Raw genomic sequence first — 18,238 nt, 5'->3', positions numbered from 1 at the left:
TATAAGTGTTTAAGATTGAGCACAGCAGTGTTCAATCTTGTGAATTAAACAGAATCTGAATGTATCAGAATGTATGAATCGTGTTTTCATACAGTGTCAAAGTTGGGATTTGCTAAATTAATGGAATGTTTTGAATGGAGTGTTTCATTTTGCAAAAGATTGAAAAAACTTAACTAAAGTGTTATCCAACTTAGTTTGCGTCTCATCTGGCCATACAGTGGTGGGATACTGACGATCCATTCAGTCTGTACTTCACACAGCGTGACGTGTGAGGCCTAATGCTCTTCAGAGGAAATTACAGAACATGACAGCTAGAGCTTGAGTTTTAAAATGAAACTCATTGGAATGTCACTTAAAATGCAATAGCAGTTTCTGTTCTCTCTCCAATCTCTGATGTAACCAGCCTGGTTTTCTTTATTTTAGTGCTGTTTTGGAAGGGATTTGGAAGGATTGTTTGAATGCATTCACTTCCTGGATCATTGGACATTGGACGAATTTTCCCAACCATTCATACAGTTCCATGAAACAAAGACATGTTTCTCATAACTTATAACATATTTTACCCAGTTTCATACACTCTCCAATTTGCTGGGTGTTTCAGTAAAACTCTACACAAATACGACATCAGTTTACACAGGTTTAGGCATGTTCTCATTTAGAAAAAATATAACTACCTCAAGAATCACAAAATGAACATTTTATACACAAATAACACACATTTATCCATATGTGGACAATACTTTTTTTTCAACTGCTTACATTTTCTAGCTTTACCTGTTTTTTCCCCAAAAAAACTGAACACACAAACCCAAGAATTGCACGCACAAAATGTCTCACATCTCTTGCAAAATGGCACACTGCATTTAAAAGATAACAAACAAATGTCTAAAGCAAACATCTGTCTTATGTTGCAAACACTTTTTCCATAATGTACTTTTGGATATGTCATATACACACAGTAATTCAAAACCTAAAGTTCTTCTTTCATGAGCTCCTATGGACATTTCTGTACAAGATCGAAAGTCATTGTAACAGAGATTTTGTAAAAACTCAAATTAAACACAAAAGTAAGATTGAAACCAAACTTTTTGTTGTTGTGTTTTTTTGTTTTACTGAATGCATTTGTGAATACAGAATTAGAGAAGACAAAATATGTGTGTGTGTGTGTGTGTGTGTGGTTCAATTCCTCCTCTGGGTTGGGTCTGGCTTCAATACTTAATCCACATCACATGCAATGTTTTCTTTTGCCAGACACTGTGGAAAAGAACCTTATTGTTTGGCGTATCCAACCTTGGATGGAGGCAGCATCAGTGCCTCCACATGCCTCCTCCATTGCCTGGAGAAGTGTCATGTTGACATAGGGATGACGTTCATACCCTTTCCAGCGCCATGTGGAGAAATATTCCTCTATAGGGTTTAGAAATTGTAAATATGGAGGCAGGTGGACAACAGAAAAATGGGGATGAGTAACAAACTAGTTATGGACATGATGAGGAAAGCTGACATTATCCCAAATGATGACAAACCTTGATTGGTCTTCATTCGGCAGACCTTGAACAAGCATATCATGAAAAGCATCCAGGAAATGTATGATGTGATCAGTGTTATAGGGGCCAAGTCTGGCATGGTGGTGCAGGACACCATTATGTGTAATTGCAGCACACATTGTAATGTTTCCGCCATGTTGTCCAGGGACATTGACAATGGCCCTTTCTCCAATTACTTTTCTCCCCCGTCTTCTGCTTTAGCTGAGGTTGAAGCAAACCTCATCCACATAAATTTATTCATGGATGATAGCATGGGCATCAATCTCCAAAATTCTCTGTAAAAGGCAAAATAACATGTAGATCAGCATGCACAACCCAATAGCTGGACTTGGTAGGTGCAAGTCTGATATATTGGAGAAAGTGTTGGACGCATACCTCCACAAAGTCATGTCAAAGGTTCTTGTCTGTCACAACCGTTTCATTCTCAGTTGATTACTCTGGAGGACACAATGTACTGTTGAGGATCTTACACCATCTGTTAGCAAAAATTGTGGCATCAAGGATAATGGTTGCATATTTATCAAAACCAAACTCATGATAGCCATCTCAATATAGTCAGAAAGTGTTCTTACAATGACCTGTACTGTTGTACAGTATGTTAACCCACCAGACTGTGACCAGTTGCACAGAGCACTACAGTAAATGGATGCATGAGTGCTAAAATATATGTATTATGTGATTTGGTAAATGAATCATACTAGTGGGAGACAAAGAGGAAGAGGAGGGCAAAAGAAAACTGAAGGGGATGGCGTCAAAGGACATTTATTCCTATTGAAATACACAGCACTGTAGTTGGTCATGTTCTTGTGCATGAGGACAGCTGGCCTACAGGCTCACCTATAGGCTTTCAATAATTTCAATACAGGATACATACAGCTAAAATATAAAGACAAAACAGTAGCAGTACTTCAGATGAGAGAACTATATATATATTTAGGTAAAGTAAATATTGAAGCAGAAGTTGTACACCCTAAAACTCATAACCGCTGAACTGATTTATAGCCAAGTACTGTAATTCTTACATGAATGTTGCAGAACTAAGAGATTACTCTATATTATGTTGTGTCATGTGCGATTCTTAGGTATTTGACCTTTTCCTTTATAGTGGTTTTCATCTAATGTACTGTAAGATCTCTTTACAGCAGTAAAGAGTTATACCAAGGTAATCAATATCAATATATCAAAATACCAAAGTTATTTGAGGGCGAGAACCACAAGCAACACAACATATTATTGTTTTTGGTTTTGTTTTTTTGTAGTTTTATTTTGAATTTTGTTAAAGTGTGTATGTTTTTGACAGTTTGTGTGTTTTTTTCAGCAAGATTGAGTTGCTTTGAGTGGAGAGCTTCATTTCTGAACTGAATATAGGAAGCTTGGTGAATTGAGTTAGAGGTTATGGATTCATGTTTACTGTTTTGAGAATATGAGGCATAGTTTCAAGAAATGTGTTTTAGCAATGGAGAACAACTGTAATTGCATTACATTGCTAAAAATGAATTGCTTAATCACTAAACCCTATTGTCTGAACCAAATGCTCGGTTGCCTGAACCCACAGATTAAATCAATCACTCTTTTGGCAAAACCATACGCACTTTTCACCTGTTTAGACACAACTTGACAACACATTTTCATTGTGATGCACCCATGCTGCATAATGGTGAGCACAGGTGACAAAAATCAAACACAATTAAAGCACAGATGTCACCACTTGAACACAACAACTCAAAATTGATCACACTTGTGGCTAATGATGTGAGGGAACATATACAGTAAGCCAGTTCAGAGAGCAGTGGTTTGTGAGACCCTACAATGGATAGAAATCTGAGAGGAAGAGTTTGTGAATAAAGAACAGTGATATCTGATGAAATCAGAGCTACTGTGATTGACCATGTTCTTGTCCATGGTATGAGCATGAGGGAGGCTTGACAAAGGGTAAAACCAAACATCAGTAGATTCACTGTGTCCACCATAATCCGAAGATTTAGAGAAGAGAACAGGAACAATTACCTTTTTTTGACATTATAGTACAGTATGTAAATGGTGACAGAAATTACTGTATGACATACTATATACTGTACCAGATTATACTTTAAGTAAATATGTTTCAGTACATCACTGTACCAATATACTGTAGTATTGTAATGGAGGGTTGGTCTAACTGTTTGTAGGCCTAGTATATACAGGTTAGAGAGTGGTTCAATATGAACAAAGGTTTTATTAAAGGCAGGGTAGGTAAAAAATGTATAAAAAACTTTTTTTCCAAATTAGTTTAAACTTTATATATATATCAATACATAATTAAAATGTAAGTACTCTGAAAAAGAAAGTATAAAAATCGAGTGTCTGTAGACCTCTCACGACTGTTTTAAAGACAGCTCATTATTTCCATTCACTCCACCCCCTCCCTTCTGGGCTCCTTCCAAAGCCACGCCCCCAAAACACATGAACGCGCGACTCCGACCACTGAGCTGGAAGACGCATTATTTACCTGAGACGAGCGGAGAGGAAGGAGCACAGTGCATGTAGTGACATCATGTCAGAATCACATGTAATAAAAATAACTTTATAAGTATGAAGATAAACAAACAAGATGTATTTTAGTACTCACTATCAAGCTAGCATATTGATATTGGTAAAGTTTAAAATATATATTTTTTGATTCGCTAACGAGCTAGTTATCTATAAGGCAAAGCTACAAACAGGTTGCATGATACACGTTTTTCCATTACCATCATTTACACTGTGATGAAGATGAATTTCGTGTAAGATTCATAACATATACGTTGTTCTGCATGTAAGAGTTTCCATGATGAAAGCATTGTTGACTCTGATGAAGACTACACTCCAGAGACAAGTACCGCATCGTCAGCTCGAGGACAGGTCCGGGGTCGAGGCCGAAGCAGAGGAGGTCGTGCAAGAGGCCGTGCAACTAGGGTCCGAGGAAGTAGAGGCCGAGGACGGGGTGGTCGAAGTGCAGGGCAAGGAGCACTTCTTGGACAAGAGGACCTGCGTCGAGTTTTGGATCTTCAAGCTCAAACAAGGGCATGTGAACAGGTATATATGATCTGGAGTGTAATGTGCACACAAGTCATCTCAGAGAACACGAAGCTATATAAAAATAAAATAAAAAATTGAATCATGTTGACAAATGTTCTGTGTAATCACACCAATATTTACATTTTTTTATATAATTTGTAATTATATATTCCATTGCAGGCCAGAATTCGAGGACTGAGCCTGGAACAAGCACATCAAGTCCTGGAGCTCTGCCTGACGCGTGACCCAAGTCTTATGTTTGATGTTCTGGAAAGGATGTCAGAAAATGCTCCTCCACCAGGCCCTCTTGTGTCAGGGCAACCCCCTTGGTGTGTCTGCCAGCGGTGCAGAGGAATGGCCACATTTGTAGAACAAAAGTGCTGTGGACAACATCCCGATTATTGTATTTCCATACTGCCACACATGGAAGCCTACATTTTGGAAGAGGGTGTTCTGCGCCTTGCCAGACGTATCTGGAATGACATTCGAGCATTGACTGATAATCCAGAACCAGGACAAAGTAATAGACAGTTTCGTCATGCAGCATACAGGCAATTTGTAGTGTGGCAGTATGGAGCATTGGGACAGGGTCACAGAGTCGTGATACCAAGTTGCTGCGTCTGGAAGATACGCGATCATTATCCTGATCCACTGCAACAGTACAGAGGTTTTATTCCTATTAGAGTCTAAGAGTCTAGAGTGCTTTAGAGAACTGTCCATCTATTGTGTGGATGAATACATGTACATAGTTTCTGTGTTTTACATTGTACAATATTAAAATTATTTATTTTGTTTGGTATACTGTTTTCTTCGTTTATTTTTAAATAAAAAAAATTACTGAAAATGATAAATTAATTCTTTTTTACACTTGCAATAGAAACCACATTTGATTACAAAACTAAATTTATGTATTATTTCTGCAATAACGACAACCAAATGTAGAATGTCACTTTTTTATTTCTGTATTACTAAAGCTATAAACTATAATCACAAATATAAAAAACATTAGCACAATCAACAATAACACATAAGACATTGGGTTTCCAGAGGTATCTTGACTGGTAGATGGGTCAGACTTGGGACGTAGCATCACATCAGCTATGGTCCTGTGGAGATTATTCATTGTTTCGGCAGCGATTGACCTATACAAAGAATATAATAATTATCTCTCTGACATGATTACCACATTTCAAAAACAAAGACATTACTGTTAAATATTATAACGTTATATATATAATCTATTATGGGAGAACAGTTTTATTTGATTGTGTGTTTAGCTTGGCCATAAATGATCGTTATTATACACCTTTTTTTTTTTTTACTTAGTATGCCAAAATCATATTTACTACTACATTTGTCTTGGATAATAAAGTTTAATTTTTTTTTCAATAAATCCATATAGCTCATAAAATAGCTGGTACTACTAGAGGTACCAGTATTTAAAGAACTCACCTAACCCTCTGCTGACTTGAATTTGCAATAGCTCCTGTGTTGATGGAGCAGGTGCACCAGACAGTACACCATGTTGACGGGGATCATCAGGTCTCCTGGTTCTGCTTCTAGGAATCCCCTTATTAGCTGATATCCGTCGAAGGAGGATGGCACGCTGTAGGTCAGAGATGTAGCTGTAGTCCTTCTCCACCTTCAATGAGTATAACCTCCACTTCCTGGACTTTTTGTTGTACACCTTGCCATACCTGACAATATAGAGAAGTGTATCAGCTTAGTGAAAAGTGTACAATGTAACATTTATTTTATAAAAAGAATTCAAAACTTACTGAATTGTGCCATCAGCTTTTCTCCTGGCTGGTCTATGGAGATGATGGTTGTAATCGAGGCCAGCCAGCATGGTACGAGCAGCATAAACTGGTGGGGAAAAGCTGAAGCGCTTGCTGGCGTACATCAGTATGTGGTTGTGAAACGACTCCAAATCTGCAGTTGACCTGAGTGCACATTAGATAAAAATACATACAATATGTTTTTTTTATAATAATCTTGTTCATGTAATATCGACGTCAATTACAGTAAAATGTCTTTCACATAGTTGATTTGACCATTTACAATATAGAGCTATATAAAGTTGCTTATGTACCTGAAATTCAGATACTTGGGGACGACCTTCAGCCAGCGTTCATCGAGAATAATTTCAGCCAGCCTCTCATGTGCCACTAAACCACTCTCAATCAATTCTTTATCTCTGTCGTCCAGCAAGGGGCCATGTTTACACTCACCAAGAGCCCACGTGTGTTCTCCTGTGACATGGTGCAGGACTCCCACCCACATGTCCTGTGGTAAAACATTTACAAACAGATTTCAAATTCTAATTGCATAAACAAGTCACAACAAGATTTTACACAAACAGCATAAAAACTTGTAATTTTTAGATTTAAAAAGTGATGGACTAAAGCATTATATATGTAATTGAATGCCAAAAGTAATAACAAATACACATAATATGTCACAACATTTGTACAATAAATACCCACTATATCAGTTATTTCATTTTTAAACCTATAAACCAAAACGGGTGATTATATAAGTTAGATTAGTTTATGAAAACAGATGCTTCAATTTCTGCTCTTTCTAAATATTGAAAATGAAAAAATATATCAAAGAAGAAAAAACTCACAATAAACTCTTCATAGGTATCGGCCGTCTTACAGCAGTACCAGAAGTGGTTGCAGATGTCTTTATTCCACATCTGGAGAATGGCACACCCCTTTTGCTGCCCTGCCTGGATGCATAAACAATTATTCTTTTGTATTAGGTAAACTATGATTATGTCAACAGGATTAAAAAAACAATAATATATTTAAAAAAGAAATAAAAAGGTATGGAAGGGTGCTGTTATGTAAGTTTTTATTGTGATCAGATGAAATGTGATTACTGATGCGGATTTATTATACTTACTGCATGAATTTTTTTGCTCAAGTTTTTGGACCCATGCCAGACGTCCAGAGTGTGGTGGACTCCGCTGTCTCTGTATTTCCCTTTGTCTGGAGGACAAAAGCTAGGAATTTAATGCATACTCACCCAAAATAACCCAAAACAATATCATGTCATAATCAGAGTGATGTATTTTGTCTGTAATGAGTGCAGAAATTTGGGGTGCTTTACAAAAACCATAAAGACTATAGTAAAGATACTTACTGAAGAGAGCTGATATTTGAGAATGAGCATCGGTACAAATTTCAGTCAAGTTTATTTCTTGACGGAGTGCCTCGAAGGTCTGTTGAAAGGCCTCTTTCTCCATTACAACAGAGTTCCTCATGGTCTCCTTGTCGATGTTGACCATACTGATTATATGTTTAGTTTCATTTTCCATTGTTGAATATGTGCAATACTGTGCACAGAATCCAGGACTGTCCATCCGAGCATCACCTTTTATAAGGGAATGCAAAAGAACTAAATACTGTTCAACAATGACATACTCATTTTATACATACAGTATATAACTGCATAAAATCACTGGGCAACCGTAGATGAGATTAGCTCTGTATAAGGCCGGTATCTTTTACTAATTGAAGATTTTGTAAAACAAACAACACAAACATTTATACATCAAAGTGTCTGTTTCCATTTTACCAAGTGATGTTTAGTTACTGATATTTCACCTATAGTGGGGTTGTCACCTTGACAGTGGTGCTGATTGTCGTTGACCCACACTGCCATCCTTAGAGTCAATAGGGTCACATGAGGCAATGTGTAAAAAGAGGGTTATACATACAAATCTGAGGATCACATTCTATGAGGTTTAGTCATCATTCACACCTTGCCTCTTGTAAATGCATGGTAGATCAACGACCATCTTTTGAAATATTCTGTACTCTCTTTTAATAGATATCCTGTTTATTTGTGTGTGTATGTGAATTTACCTAAGGCCACAATAGGCCCTTTGGACTGTAGTTGGGCAATGATTTCAGCTCTCTTCTCCTTCCAGAATTCCTTTATGGTGTCCACACAGTATGAGTCTTGTATTCGGAAAAAAGATGACTTCTCCACCATCCTCATATTCATAAATTTAAAGAGAAGTGAAATCTTGACATAGTTGTTGCCAGACAGCAGTATGTTACACGCCAACATAAAGTCCCCAGCAAGCATTCCATATTTAAAATTGGGCTGTGAAGACCATTTCCAAACAGTGTGACCATTACAACATATCTGAAAAAGAAAGACAATTAAATATATATATTTAACCTATATTACACATCTAAAACATTTGAAATTGTTCAAAACATGTTATCAATACAGTCACACAAAGTTCAGACTCACCCATTCCACAATTGCAGCTGTACCCCTGGAATGGATGTTGACCTCAAATGGTTTATGTGCCCCACACTCTGCATTTGTGTTTGTGTCCTTAGCAGTACACATGTTCACAGGTAGAACAAGATATTTGGCAAGCAGCTTCAGACAACTGTGGTATGTTATAGATGCTGGCTGGCCAATTATGTCATCCTCAACCATGATTTTAGTAGTCTCTGGGATTGGATGTATGTCTGCAATAGTAGGGTCTTGGGAGTTGTCTTCAGCATCGTGCACAGTGTCCTCCATACTAATTGTTTGAAGGGAATTCAGACAAATCGGAGTCTTCAGTGCACCGCCAGTCCTGTTGTAACACAAATATTTTAAAAATATCTAGCAAACATATGAATAACTTCAATATAATAGTCATACATTATTGAACCTACCGCACACAAATATGTGCGATATAGTCCTCATCATCACTGTCATCATAGTCTGTATCTATTTCCTTTGTTTCGTCTTCTTCAAATGATGACACAGACTTTGTCTCCATATCAGGACACCAGGTGTCATCTTCCCAATCGATACTATGTAGTTAAATTGGAAAATTATATTCAATCTAACAATATAATTTAAAACATCTTTTCAGTCAACACAACAACTTACATTGAGTTTTAAATGTTGTTAAATTCATCTTCACTGATGACATCCAGATCCAGTGATGACATACTAAAGAGAGATAAAAAATAAGATCTTAGGTCACCATCACTGGTTGAAGTAATGATGGAGACAATAACTATAAAGTGAAGTTTGATAAAAAATGTATACAAATGTCTCACTAATCAATACCTTGCATCTAATTCCTGAATGTTTTTATCCTGTACGCTGCTACTATCCAACTCTTCAACTCCAGGGACTGAGAAGTCATCATCTCTGGAAAAATGACAATAAAAACAGATAAATATGTTGATTGTTATAAAAACTGTCACTCGTTCACTGAACGACACAACATACAAGTCTCACCGGTCAGAAAGCGACTCCGAGACAATAGTGGATACAGGTGGTGGTGCCATTGTAAATCCACTTTTCGATGGTGTGGACGTTGATATGTCTTTCTCATAACTAATAAAAAAAAATTATACAAATCAACACAACAATTACATCACATTTATAAAATGTCTTGATTACAGATAAACAGAGTAACATACACTCAAATATCAACTCACAACTGCATTGCAGACACAAAATAATAACACACACATACAACAAAGTGTGTACGACACACACAGATACAAGATAAAGACAGCAGTGAACATAGGTACAGAATATAAAAACAAAACAAAGGCGAAAAAAAACCTACAGGTAAACTTACAGGTGAACATGGTAAAAGAGTTAGACAGAGGGTAAATATAGTTCTAAGAAAAGTTCCTAGATGCGGAGTAACGTTAGGCCTACTATCTGTTAAACATGTATTTAGTTATCTAAAGCAAAATTATGCACAATTCAACACTATAGCTATCATCTTGAGCTAGGCCTAGAGATTATTTATCGTCTCTACTACGGCTCGCTAAGTAATTTTATGTTAGCTATGCTTCATGAAAAAATAAACAAAAAAATATGTATGATCAAAATACAAAAAGAAAGATTTACCTGTCCAGCAGAAATAAAGCCATCAAGGAGTCACTTTTCAGCCCCTTGAGTTCCCTCAGTTCTCGCCATCGCTGGAAAGCCATGCCGATATTAACTCGCGTTTTATTTCTTTGTTTATCCAAAGACTTTTTGTTCATTGCCTTTTCTTGTACTGTTACGGTCTTCCTTTTTTTGCCTGGTTTGCCTTCAGTAACTGCATAGGAAGGTACTGTGAATTTTGCTTGCTCTGCCATTGTGTTGGTATTCCTAGGATCCGTGCCTCTTGAATTTCTCAAATCAAACGTGTGCGCGCAAGTGGGCAGGTCATGTGTGGCAAAAGGGTGGTTGCCATGGTTGCGAGAGAGTGACAGTCGCCTAAGCCAATCCTATGTTTCGTGCCGAATGGAAATAATGAGCTGTGTTTAATACAGATTAAACGGCCTAGAGTCACTCGATTTTTATACTCTTTTTATCAGAGTACTTACATTTTAATTATGCATTGATATATATAGAAAGTTTAAACAAATTTGGAAGAAAGTTGTTTATGCATTTTTTAGCTACCCTGCCTTTAATCTTTGCCTTCCACCATACCAGAACCATATAGAGATAGAGTTGCGACAACTCCATTGACTCCAATGAAATGCTTTGGTTTACAGCAATGGCGGCTCGTGGAGCCCCTAAATAGTTCCCGGAAGTAGCAGCGAACTGATGCCGCGCCGTAGAGATGCAGCAGAGCAAACCGTTTGTGACGCACTTTTAAAAGGTAAGATGTTTAACTAATAAGATTGCATATTATCAGTACATCTTAATAACAATATATTGCAAATTAAAACCTTTTTGTAGATTATTACTCATTAAATGAGTAGATTTAAGGGATGTTATCAGATAATTTAACAGTTAGGCTAAGATTAGAGCTGAATATAGTAACGAACACTCTATTAATTGTAAAATCTATTAATTCAATACAACGTTTTACCGCGTGTGACAGAGGTGAGTGGAAGTGGTAATAATTAGCTTATAACATTTGTTCCTTATTACATGTAGGCCTATTAAATAATTAAATTCCTTATTAATAAAATGCACCCCATTGATATAAATTTAGAGTAAATTGAGTTTGCAAAAACATGGGTGTAGTGTTTTTTAGTCATTGTGATGCATTGACTATTACCTTCGCAATCAAGAAAAACTGTAAATTATTTTAACGCGTTAATGATGAAAGTTCCTCAACTGATAATGGTGGCCACAAAGAATCTGCTCAATTTGGGTTGAACACTTTGTCCCGCCTCTGTCATTCCACACGCAAGAACATGTTCTATCACAGTAGTTCTGATTTCACCTGAAATGACTGTTCTTGGTCTTGCTCTTCCTCATCCTCCACATCGTATTCTCTTCCATACTTCTCAGATTGATGGATGATGTGCACTTTGAACTGGCTTATATTTTGCACATTCACATATTTAGAAACAAGTGTGAACAGCTTTGAATTATCGTGTGGAAACAATGACAGCCGTGTTTCAGATGTGCTTAACTTTTACTTTCTTTTGTTTAGGGTTTTACATCCCAAGTTTATCACAGTGCAAATTGTGAGTGACAAAATGTTCCTGTTGAAGGAGAATATTTGTTGGAATAATAATTTGATTTCGAGACATGTTTGCAGTGTTTTGTTAATGTACTGTAATGTGTTAGGGTATTATTGTAATTTGTGGAAAATGTGTGTTGCAGTTTAGTTTACAATGTGTGATTTTGAACATCAAATTAATTGTTTTGTCAATTGTGTGTTGTAGGTTTGTTGGTATGTTAAGAGTTTAGGAAAATAGTTTGAAGCATTGAGAAAATGCAATTGCGATCAGTTTGTTAGTAGCAGCTCACACCATGACTCCCAATTAAATGGGATTACATGTTTCATGTTGAGAACCTGGAGACTCCTGATAGTTTCAGTTCTGGAAAATGGTGGCACTGAAGACTAAAGGATTCCTGATGGTTAATTCTTGGTTTAACACCTAAGTCTTTGTCACATTTATGAACTTTCTGTTTGCTTTTTTGGTCACCTTCCTCCTAGTTTTGGTTAATTGATTCTTCCCACCTGTTTCCAGTTCCCTCATCACCTCCTGATTGTTTAAATACCCATTCTGTTGAGTTCTCCCTCGTCCGTGATCGTTTGGATGTAATGTTTGAATGTAGATGTTTGTAACCCAACCTAAATGTGTATATGCTGAATGTAATCCAGTGTTTTGTCTGTATTCTCCTTCGTCCTCAATAAACTCCTCATTTATTCCAGATCATCCTCTTGCACCTTGTTTTACGTTTAGCACTACCTTAATTTGTAACAGAATTACGGACCTGAACTGTTTAGTTAATTTAGCTGCGTTTTTCTTTCTTTTTGGTTTTTTATATATTTTTTCTCCTCTCCCGGAATGGCCATCCCAGCAGTCCATCTCCTATGCCTGGAGCAACTGGACTGTTCACTGGAGGACCACACCAGGGACTTTTTAGATCTGGCGTGCCTTACTCACTTCCCCTACCACTCGCTCTCTAACTTCTTCTACACCGGCCTGAGCGAGCGGTGTAATGCACGCCTACCAGCGAACGGTCCCCGAGAGGATTTCACCACTTTTGTGGAGTAATTTTCCTGTTTCTCTGCTAGTTCCGTCCAGCCCTGACTCCCCTGTATACCCGAACTGATGCCGCGCCGTAGAGATGCAGCAGAGCAAACCGTTTGTGACGCACTTTTAAAAGGTAAGATGTTTAACTAATAAGATTGCATATTATCAGTACATCTTAATAACAATATATTGCAAATTAAAACCTTTTTGTAGATTATTACTCATTAAATGAGTAGATTTAAGGGATGTTATCAGATAATTTAACAGTTAGGCTAAGATTAGAGCTGAATATAGTAACGAACACTCTATTAATTGTAAAATCTATTAATTCAATACAACGTTTTACCGCGTGTGACAGAGGTGAGTGGAAGTGGTAATAATTAGCTTATAACATTTGTTCCTTATTACATGTAGGCCTATTAAATAATTAAATTCCTTATTAATAAAATGCACCCCATTGATATAAATTTAGAGTAAATTGAGTTTGCAAAAACATGGGTGTAGTGTTTTTTAGTCATTGTGATGCATTGACTATTACCTTCGCAATCAAGAAAAACTGTAAATTATTTTAACGCGTTAATGATGAAAGTTCCTCAACTGATAATGGTGGCCACAAAGAATCTGCTCAATTTGGGTTGAACACTTTGTCCCGCCTCTGTCATTCCACACGCAAGAACATGTTCTATCACAGTAGTTCTGATTTCACCTGAAATGACTGTTCTTGGTCTTGCTCTTCCTCATCCTCCACATCGTATTCTCTTCCATACTTCTCAGATTGATGGATGATGTGCACTTTGAACTGGCTTATATTTTGCACATTCACATATTTAGAAACAAGTGTGAACAGCTTTGAATTATCGTGTGGAAACAATGACAGCCGTGTTTCAGATGTGCTTAACTTTTACTTTCTTGTGTTTAGGGTTTTACATCCCAAGTTTATCACAGTGCAAATTGTGAGTGACAAAATGTTCCTGTTGAAGGAGAATATTTGTTGGAATAATAATTTGATTTCGAGACATGTTTGCAGTGTTTTGTTAATGTACTGTAATGTGTTAGGGTATTATTGTAATTTGTGGAAAATGTGTGTTGCAGTTTAGTTTACAATGTGTGATTTTGAACATCAAATTAATTGTTTTGTCAATTGTGTGTTGTAGGTTTGTTGGTATGTTAAGAGTTTAGGAAAATAGTTTGAAGCATTGAGAAAATGCAATTGCGATCAGTTTGTTAGTAGCAGCTCACACCATGACTCCCAATTAAATGGGATTACATGTTTCATGTTGAGAACCTGGAGACTCCTGATAGTTTCAGTTCTGGAAAATGGTGGCACTGAAGACTAAAGGATTCCTGATGGTTAATTCTTGGTTTAACACCTAAGTCTTTGTCACATTTATGAACTTTCTGTTTGCTTTTTTGGTCACCTTCCTCCTAGTTTTGGTTAATTGATTCTTCCCACCTGTTTCCAGTTCCCTCATCACCTCCTGATTGTTTAAATACCCATTCTGTTGAGTTCTCCCTCGTCCGTGATCGTTTGGATGTAATGTTTGAATGTAGATGTTTGTAACCCAACCTAAATGTGTATATGCTGAATGTAATCCAGTGTTTTGTCTGTATTCTCCTTCGTCCTCAATAAACTCCTCATTTATTCCAGATCATCCTCTTGCACCTTGTTTTACGTTTAGCACTACCTTAATTTGTAACAGAATTACGTACCTGAACTGTTTAAGTAATTTAGCTGCGTTTTTCTTTCATTTTGGTTTTTTATATATTTTTTCTCATCTCCCGGAATGGCCATCCCAGCAGTCCATCTCCTATGCCTGGAGCAACTGGACTGTTTACTGGAGGACCACACCAGGGACTTTTTAGATCTGGCGTGCCTTACTTACTTCCCCTACCGCTCGCTCTCTAACTTCTTCTACACCGGTCTGAGCGAGCGGTGTAATGCACGCCTTCCAGCGAACGGTCCCCGAGAGGATTTCACCGCTTTTGTGGAGTAATTTTCCTGTTTCTCTGCTAGTTCCGTCCAGCCCTGACTCCCCTGTATACCCGAACTGATGCCGCGCCGTAGAGATGCAGCAGAGCAAACCGTTTGTGACGCACTTTTAAAAGGTAAGATGTTTAACTAATAAGATTGCATATTATCAGTACATCTTAATAACAATATATTGCAAATTAAAACCTTTTTGTAGATTATTACTCATTAAATGAGTAGATTTAAGGGATGTTATCAGATAATTTAACAGTTAGGCTAAGATTAGAGCTGAATATAGTAACGAACACTCTATTAATTGTAAAATCTATTAATTCAATACAACGTTTTACCGCGTGTGACAGAGGTGAGTGGAAGTGGTAATAATTAGCTTATAACATTTGTTCCTTATTACATGTAGGCCTATTAAATAATTAAATTCCTTATTAATAAAATGCACCCCATTGATATAAATTTAGAGTAAATTGAGTTTGCAAAAACATGGGTGTAGTGTTTTTTAGTCATTGTGATGCATTGACTATTACCTTCGCAATCAAGAAAAACTGTAAATTATTTTAACGCGTTAATGATGAAAGTTCCTCAACTGATAATGGTGGCCACAAAGAATCCGCTCAATTTGGGTTGAACACTTTGTCCCGCCTCTGTCATTCCACACGCAAGAACATGTTCTATCACAGTAGTCACACCAGGGACTTTTTAGATCTGGCGTGCCTTACTCACTTCCCCTACCGCTCGCTCTCTAACTTCTTCTACACCGGCCTGAGCGAGCGGTGTAATGCACGCCTACCAGCGAACGGTCCCCGAGAGGATTTCACCGCTTTTGTGGAGTAATTTTCCTGTTTCTCTGCTAGTTCCGTCCAGCCCTGACTCCCCTGTATACCCTCTTAGTCTCCCACTCCTACCTCCTCCAGTCATTTCCTCTGCTCTATTTCCGCTGGTTCCATCCAGCTATGAATTTTCTGTATTTCCGCTGGTTCCGCCCAGCCATTAATTTTCTGTTTCTCCACTGGTTCCTCCCAGCCCTGAGTTTTCTGTTTCTCCGCTGGTTCTGCCCAGCCCTGAATTTTCTGTTTCTCCGCTGGTTCCGCCCAGCCATGAATTTTCTGTATCTCCGCTGGTTCCGCCCAGCCCTGATTTTTCTGTTTCTCCGCTGGTTCTGTCCAGCCCTGAATTTTCTGTGTCTCCGCTGGTTCCGCTCAGCTCTGAATTTTCTGTGTCTCCGCTGGTTCCGCCCAGCTCTGAATCTTCTGTGTCTCCGCTGGTTCTGCCCAGCTCTGAAGTTTCTGTGTCTCCGGTATTCCCTCCCAGCCTCCCTCTCCCACCTCCTCCTAGACCTGCCAGTTTCCCTACTCCACTTCTGCTGGTTCCGTCCAGGCCTGATCCTCCTGTCCTTCCTCCCATCCTTCCTCTCTCTCCTCCTCCTAGACCAGCCAGTTCCTCGTCATCCCTGCTGGTGCCAGTCAGTCCTGCAGCTCACCCTCAGTCCGCGCCATCTGGGCGCGATGGTTCGCCGCTGGACTGCCAGTCTCCAGCTCCGACTTGGTGCGTTAAAGCCCTGTCTCCAACTCCAGCCTCCGAGCCCTGGACTCCTCCTCGGTCCTTCGACCCAGCGGCTCCGCCTTGGCTCTTAGCTCCCTCGTCTCCACCGTGGCCTGGCATCCCACCTGCTCCACCGGGCTCCCACGTCCCTCCGGCTCCACCTTGGTCAGTCGTCGACCATCTGCCGCCTCGGGACTCCACTCCTCTGGTTCCACCTCGTCACTCCATCCCTCCAGCTCTGTCAGGCTCCTCCTTCCCTCCGGTTCCACCTCCATCCTCTGTCGCTCCGGCTCCACAGCGGTCTGCCAGGATCTGCCTTGGTCGCCTGAGCCTTCTGCTCCACCTAGGCCCTCCGGGTCTTCGATGTCACCCTGCCTCTGCGGCTGTGCTGCTCCATCTTGGGCTCGTCACCCACCGGTGTAGTCTTCGCCAGATGGCCCCCTGGTGTCGTCGACCCCTCCTTCACCATGGCACCGCCACGCACCGGGATGAGAAAAGAAGGCGCAAGGATGTATTTTCTAGTCCGAAGTTGATCTTTGAGACAAAACTGCTCCCACCCCAACCTCCGACGCATCCACCTCCACAATGAACTGACGAGATGGGTCAGGGGTCGTTAAAATGGGGGCCGAAACAAATCGACACTTAAGGTTCTCAAACACAGCTTGGGCCTGTGACGACCAACAGAATCGTCTCTTTGTGGAGGTGAGATCAGTCAGAGGAAGGGCGATTTGGCTAAAATTCAGAATGAACCGCCTGTAAAAATTGTCAAACCCCAGAAAGCGCTGGACCGCTCTACGACAATCTGGGGTGGGCCAATCAGCAACTGCCTTTACCTTGGCGAGATCCATTCGGATACCTTCAGGCGAGAGAATAAAACCCAGGAACGAACCGACTGTGCGTGAAACTCATTTCTCCAACTTTACGAATAAACGATTCTCCAGCAGCCGCTGGAGCACTCGCCTGATCGCGCTCATTCTGGGAAAAAATAAGAATGTCGCCGATATAAACAAAAACAAACCGATCGACCACATCTCGGAGCACGTCGTTGACGAGTGCCTGAAAGACCGCCGGGGAGTTGGAAAGTCCAAACAGCATAACTAAGTACTCAAAGTGCCCTGTATGGGTGTTAAAGGCAGTCTTCCATTCGTCCCCCTCCCTAATCCGAACCAAGTGATAAGCACTGCGTAGGTCCAACTTTGTAAAGATGGTTGGCCCCTGAAGGAGCTCGAAGGCCGATGACATCAACAGCAAAGGATAATGATTCAACCCTCGATAGTCAATACAGGGGCGCAGCGAACCATCCTTCTTCTCCGCGAAGAAGAACCCAGCCCCGGCTGTAGAGGATGAGGGACGGATAATGCCTGCTACCAGAGAATCATGTATATACCTCTCCATGGCCTCCCGCTCCGGACCCGACAGAGAGTAAAGGCGCCCCCTAGGTGGAGAAGTGCCAGGAAGCAGGTCAATCGCACAGTCGTACGGGCGGTGTGGAGGCAGAGATGAAGCTCGGGACCTACTGAAAACCGCTCTCAAATCATGGTAAGCCTCCGGTACATCCACCAAGTTAGTCAGCTCCTCCTGCAACACAGAATGAGAAAAGACAGGGGGAAAAGCAGCACCCAAACACTGAGCTAAACGGAAAGGGCTCCAAG

At 39.6% G+C, this 18,238-nt stretch overlaps 1 protein-coding gene across 1 annotated transcript; it reads right to left on the bottom strand.

The window, feature by feature from the left end:
• Window positions 1-5,575: 5,575 nt before the first annotated feature.
• On the bottom strand, window positions 5,576-7,855 carry LOC127935809 (uncharacterized). The gene is made up of 7 exons (XM_052533998.1): window positions 7,734-7,855; window positions 7,494-7,579; window positions 7,213-7,317; window positions 6,676-6,869; window positions 6,362-6,526; window positions 6,036-6,280; window positions 5,576-5,725 (listed from the first exon to the last, which is right to left on the bottom strand). Exons 1-7 carry the CDS (start codon window positions 7,852-7,854, stop codon window positions 5,703-5,705), a joined length of 939 nt encoding a protein of 312 aa, XP_052389958.1. The 5' UTR covers window position 7,855; the 3' UTR covers window positions 5,576-5,702.
• Between the last annotated feature and the right edge of the window lie 10,383 nt (window positions 7,856-18,238).

Source organism: Carassius gibelio, chromosome A19, assembly GCF_023724105.1.
Source record: "Carassius gibelio isolate Cgi1373 ecotype wild population from Czech Republic chromosome A19, carGib1.2-hapl.c, whole genome shotgun sequence".
In the NCBI taxonomy this organism is placed as follows: domain Eukaryota; kingdom Metazoa; phylum Chordata; class Actinopteri; order Cypriniformes; family Cyprinidae; genus Carassius; species Carassius gibelio.
This window is presented reverse-complemented; position numbering and strand designations above follow the sequence as displayed.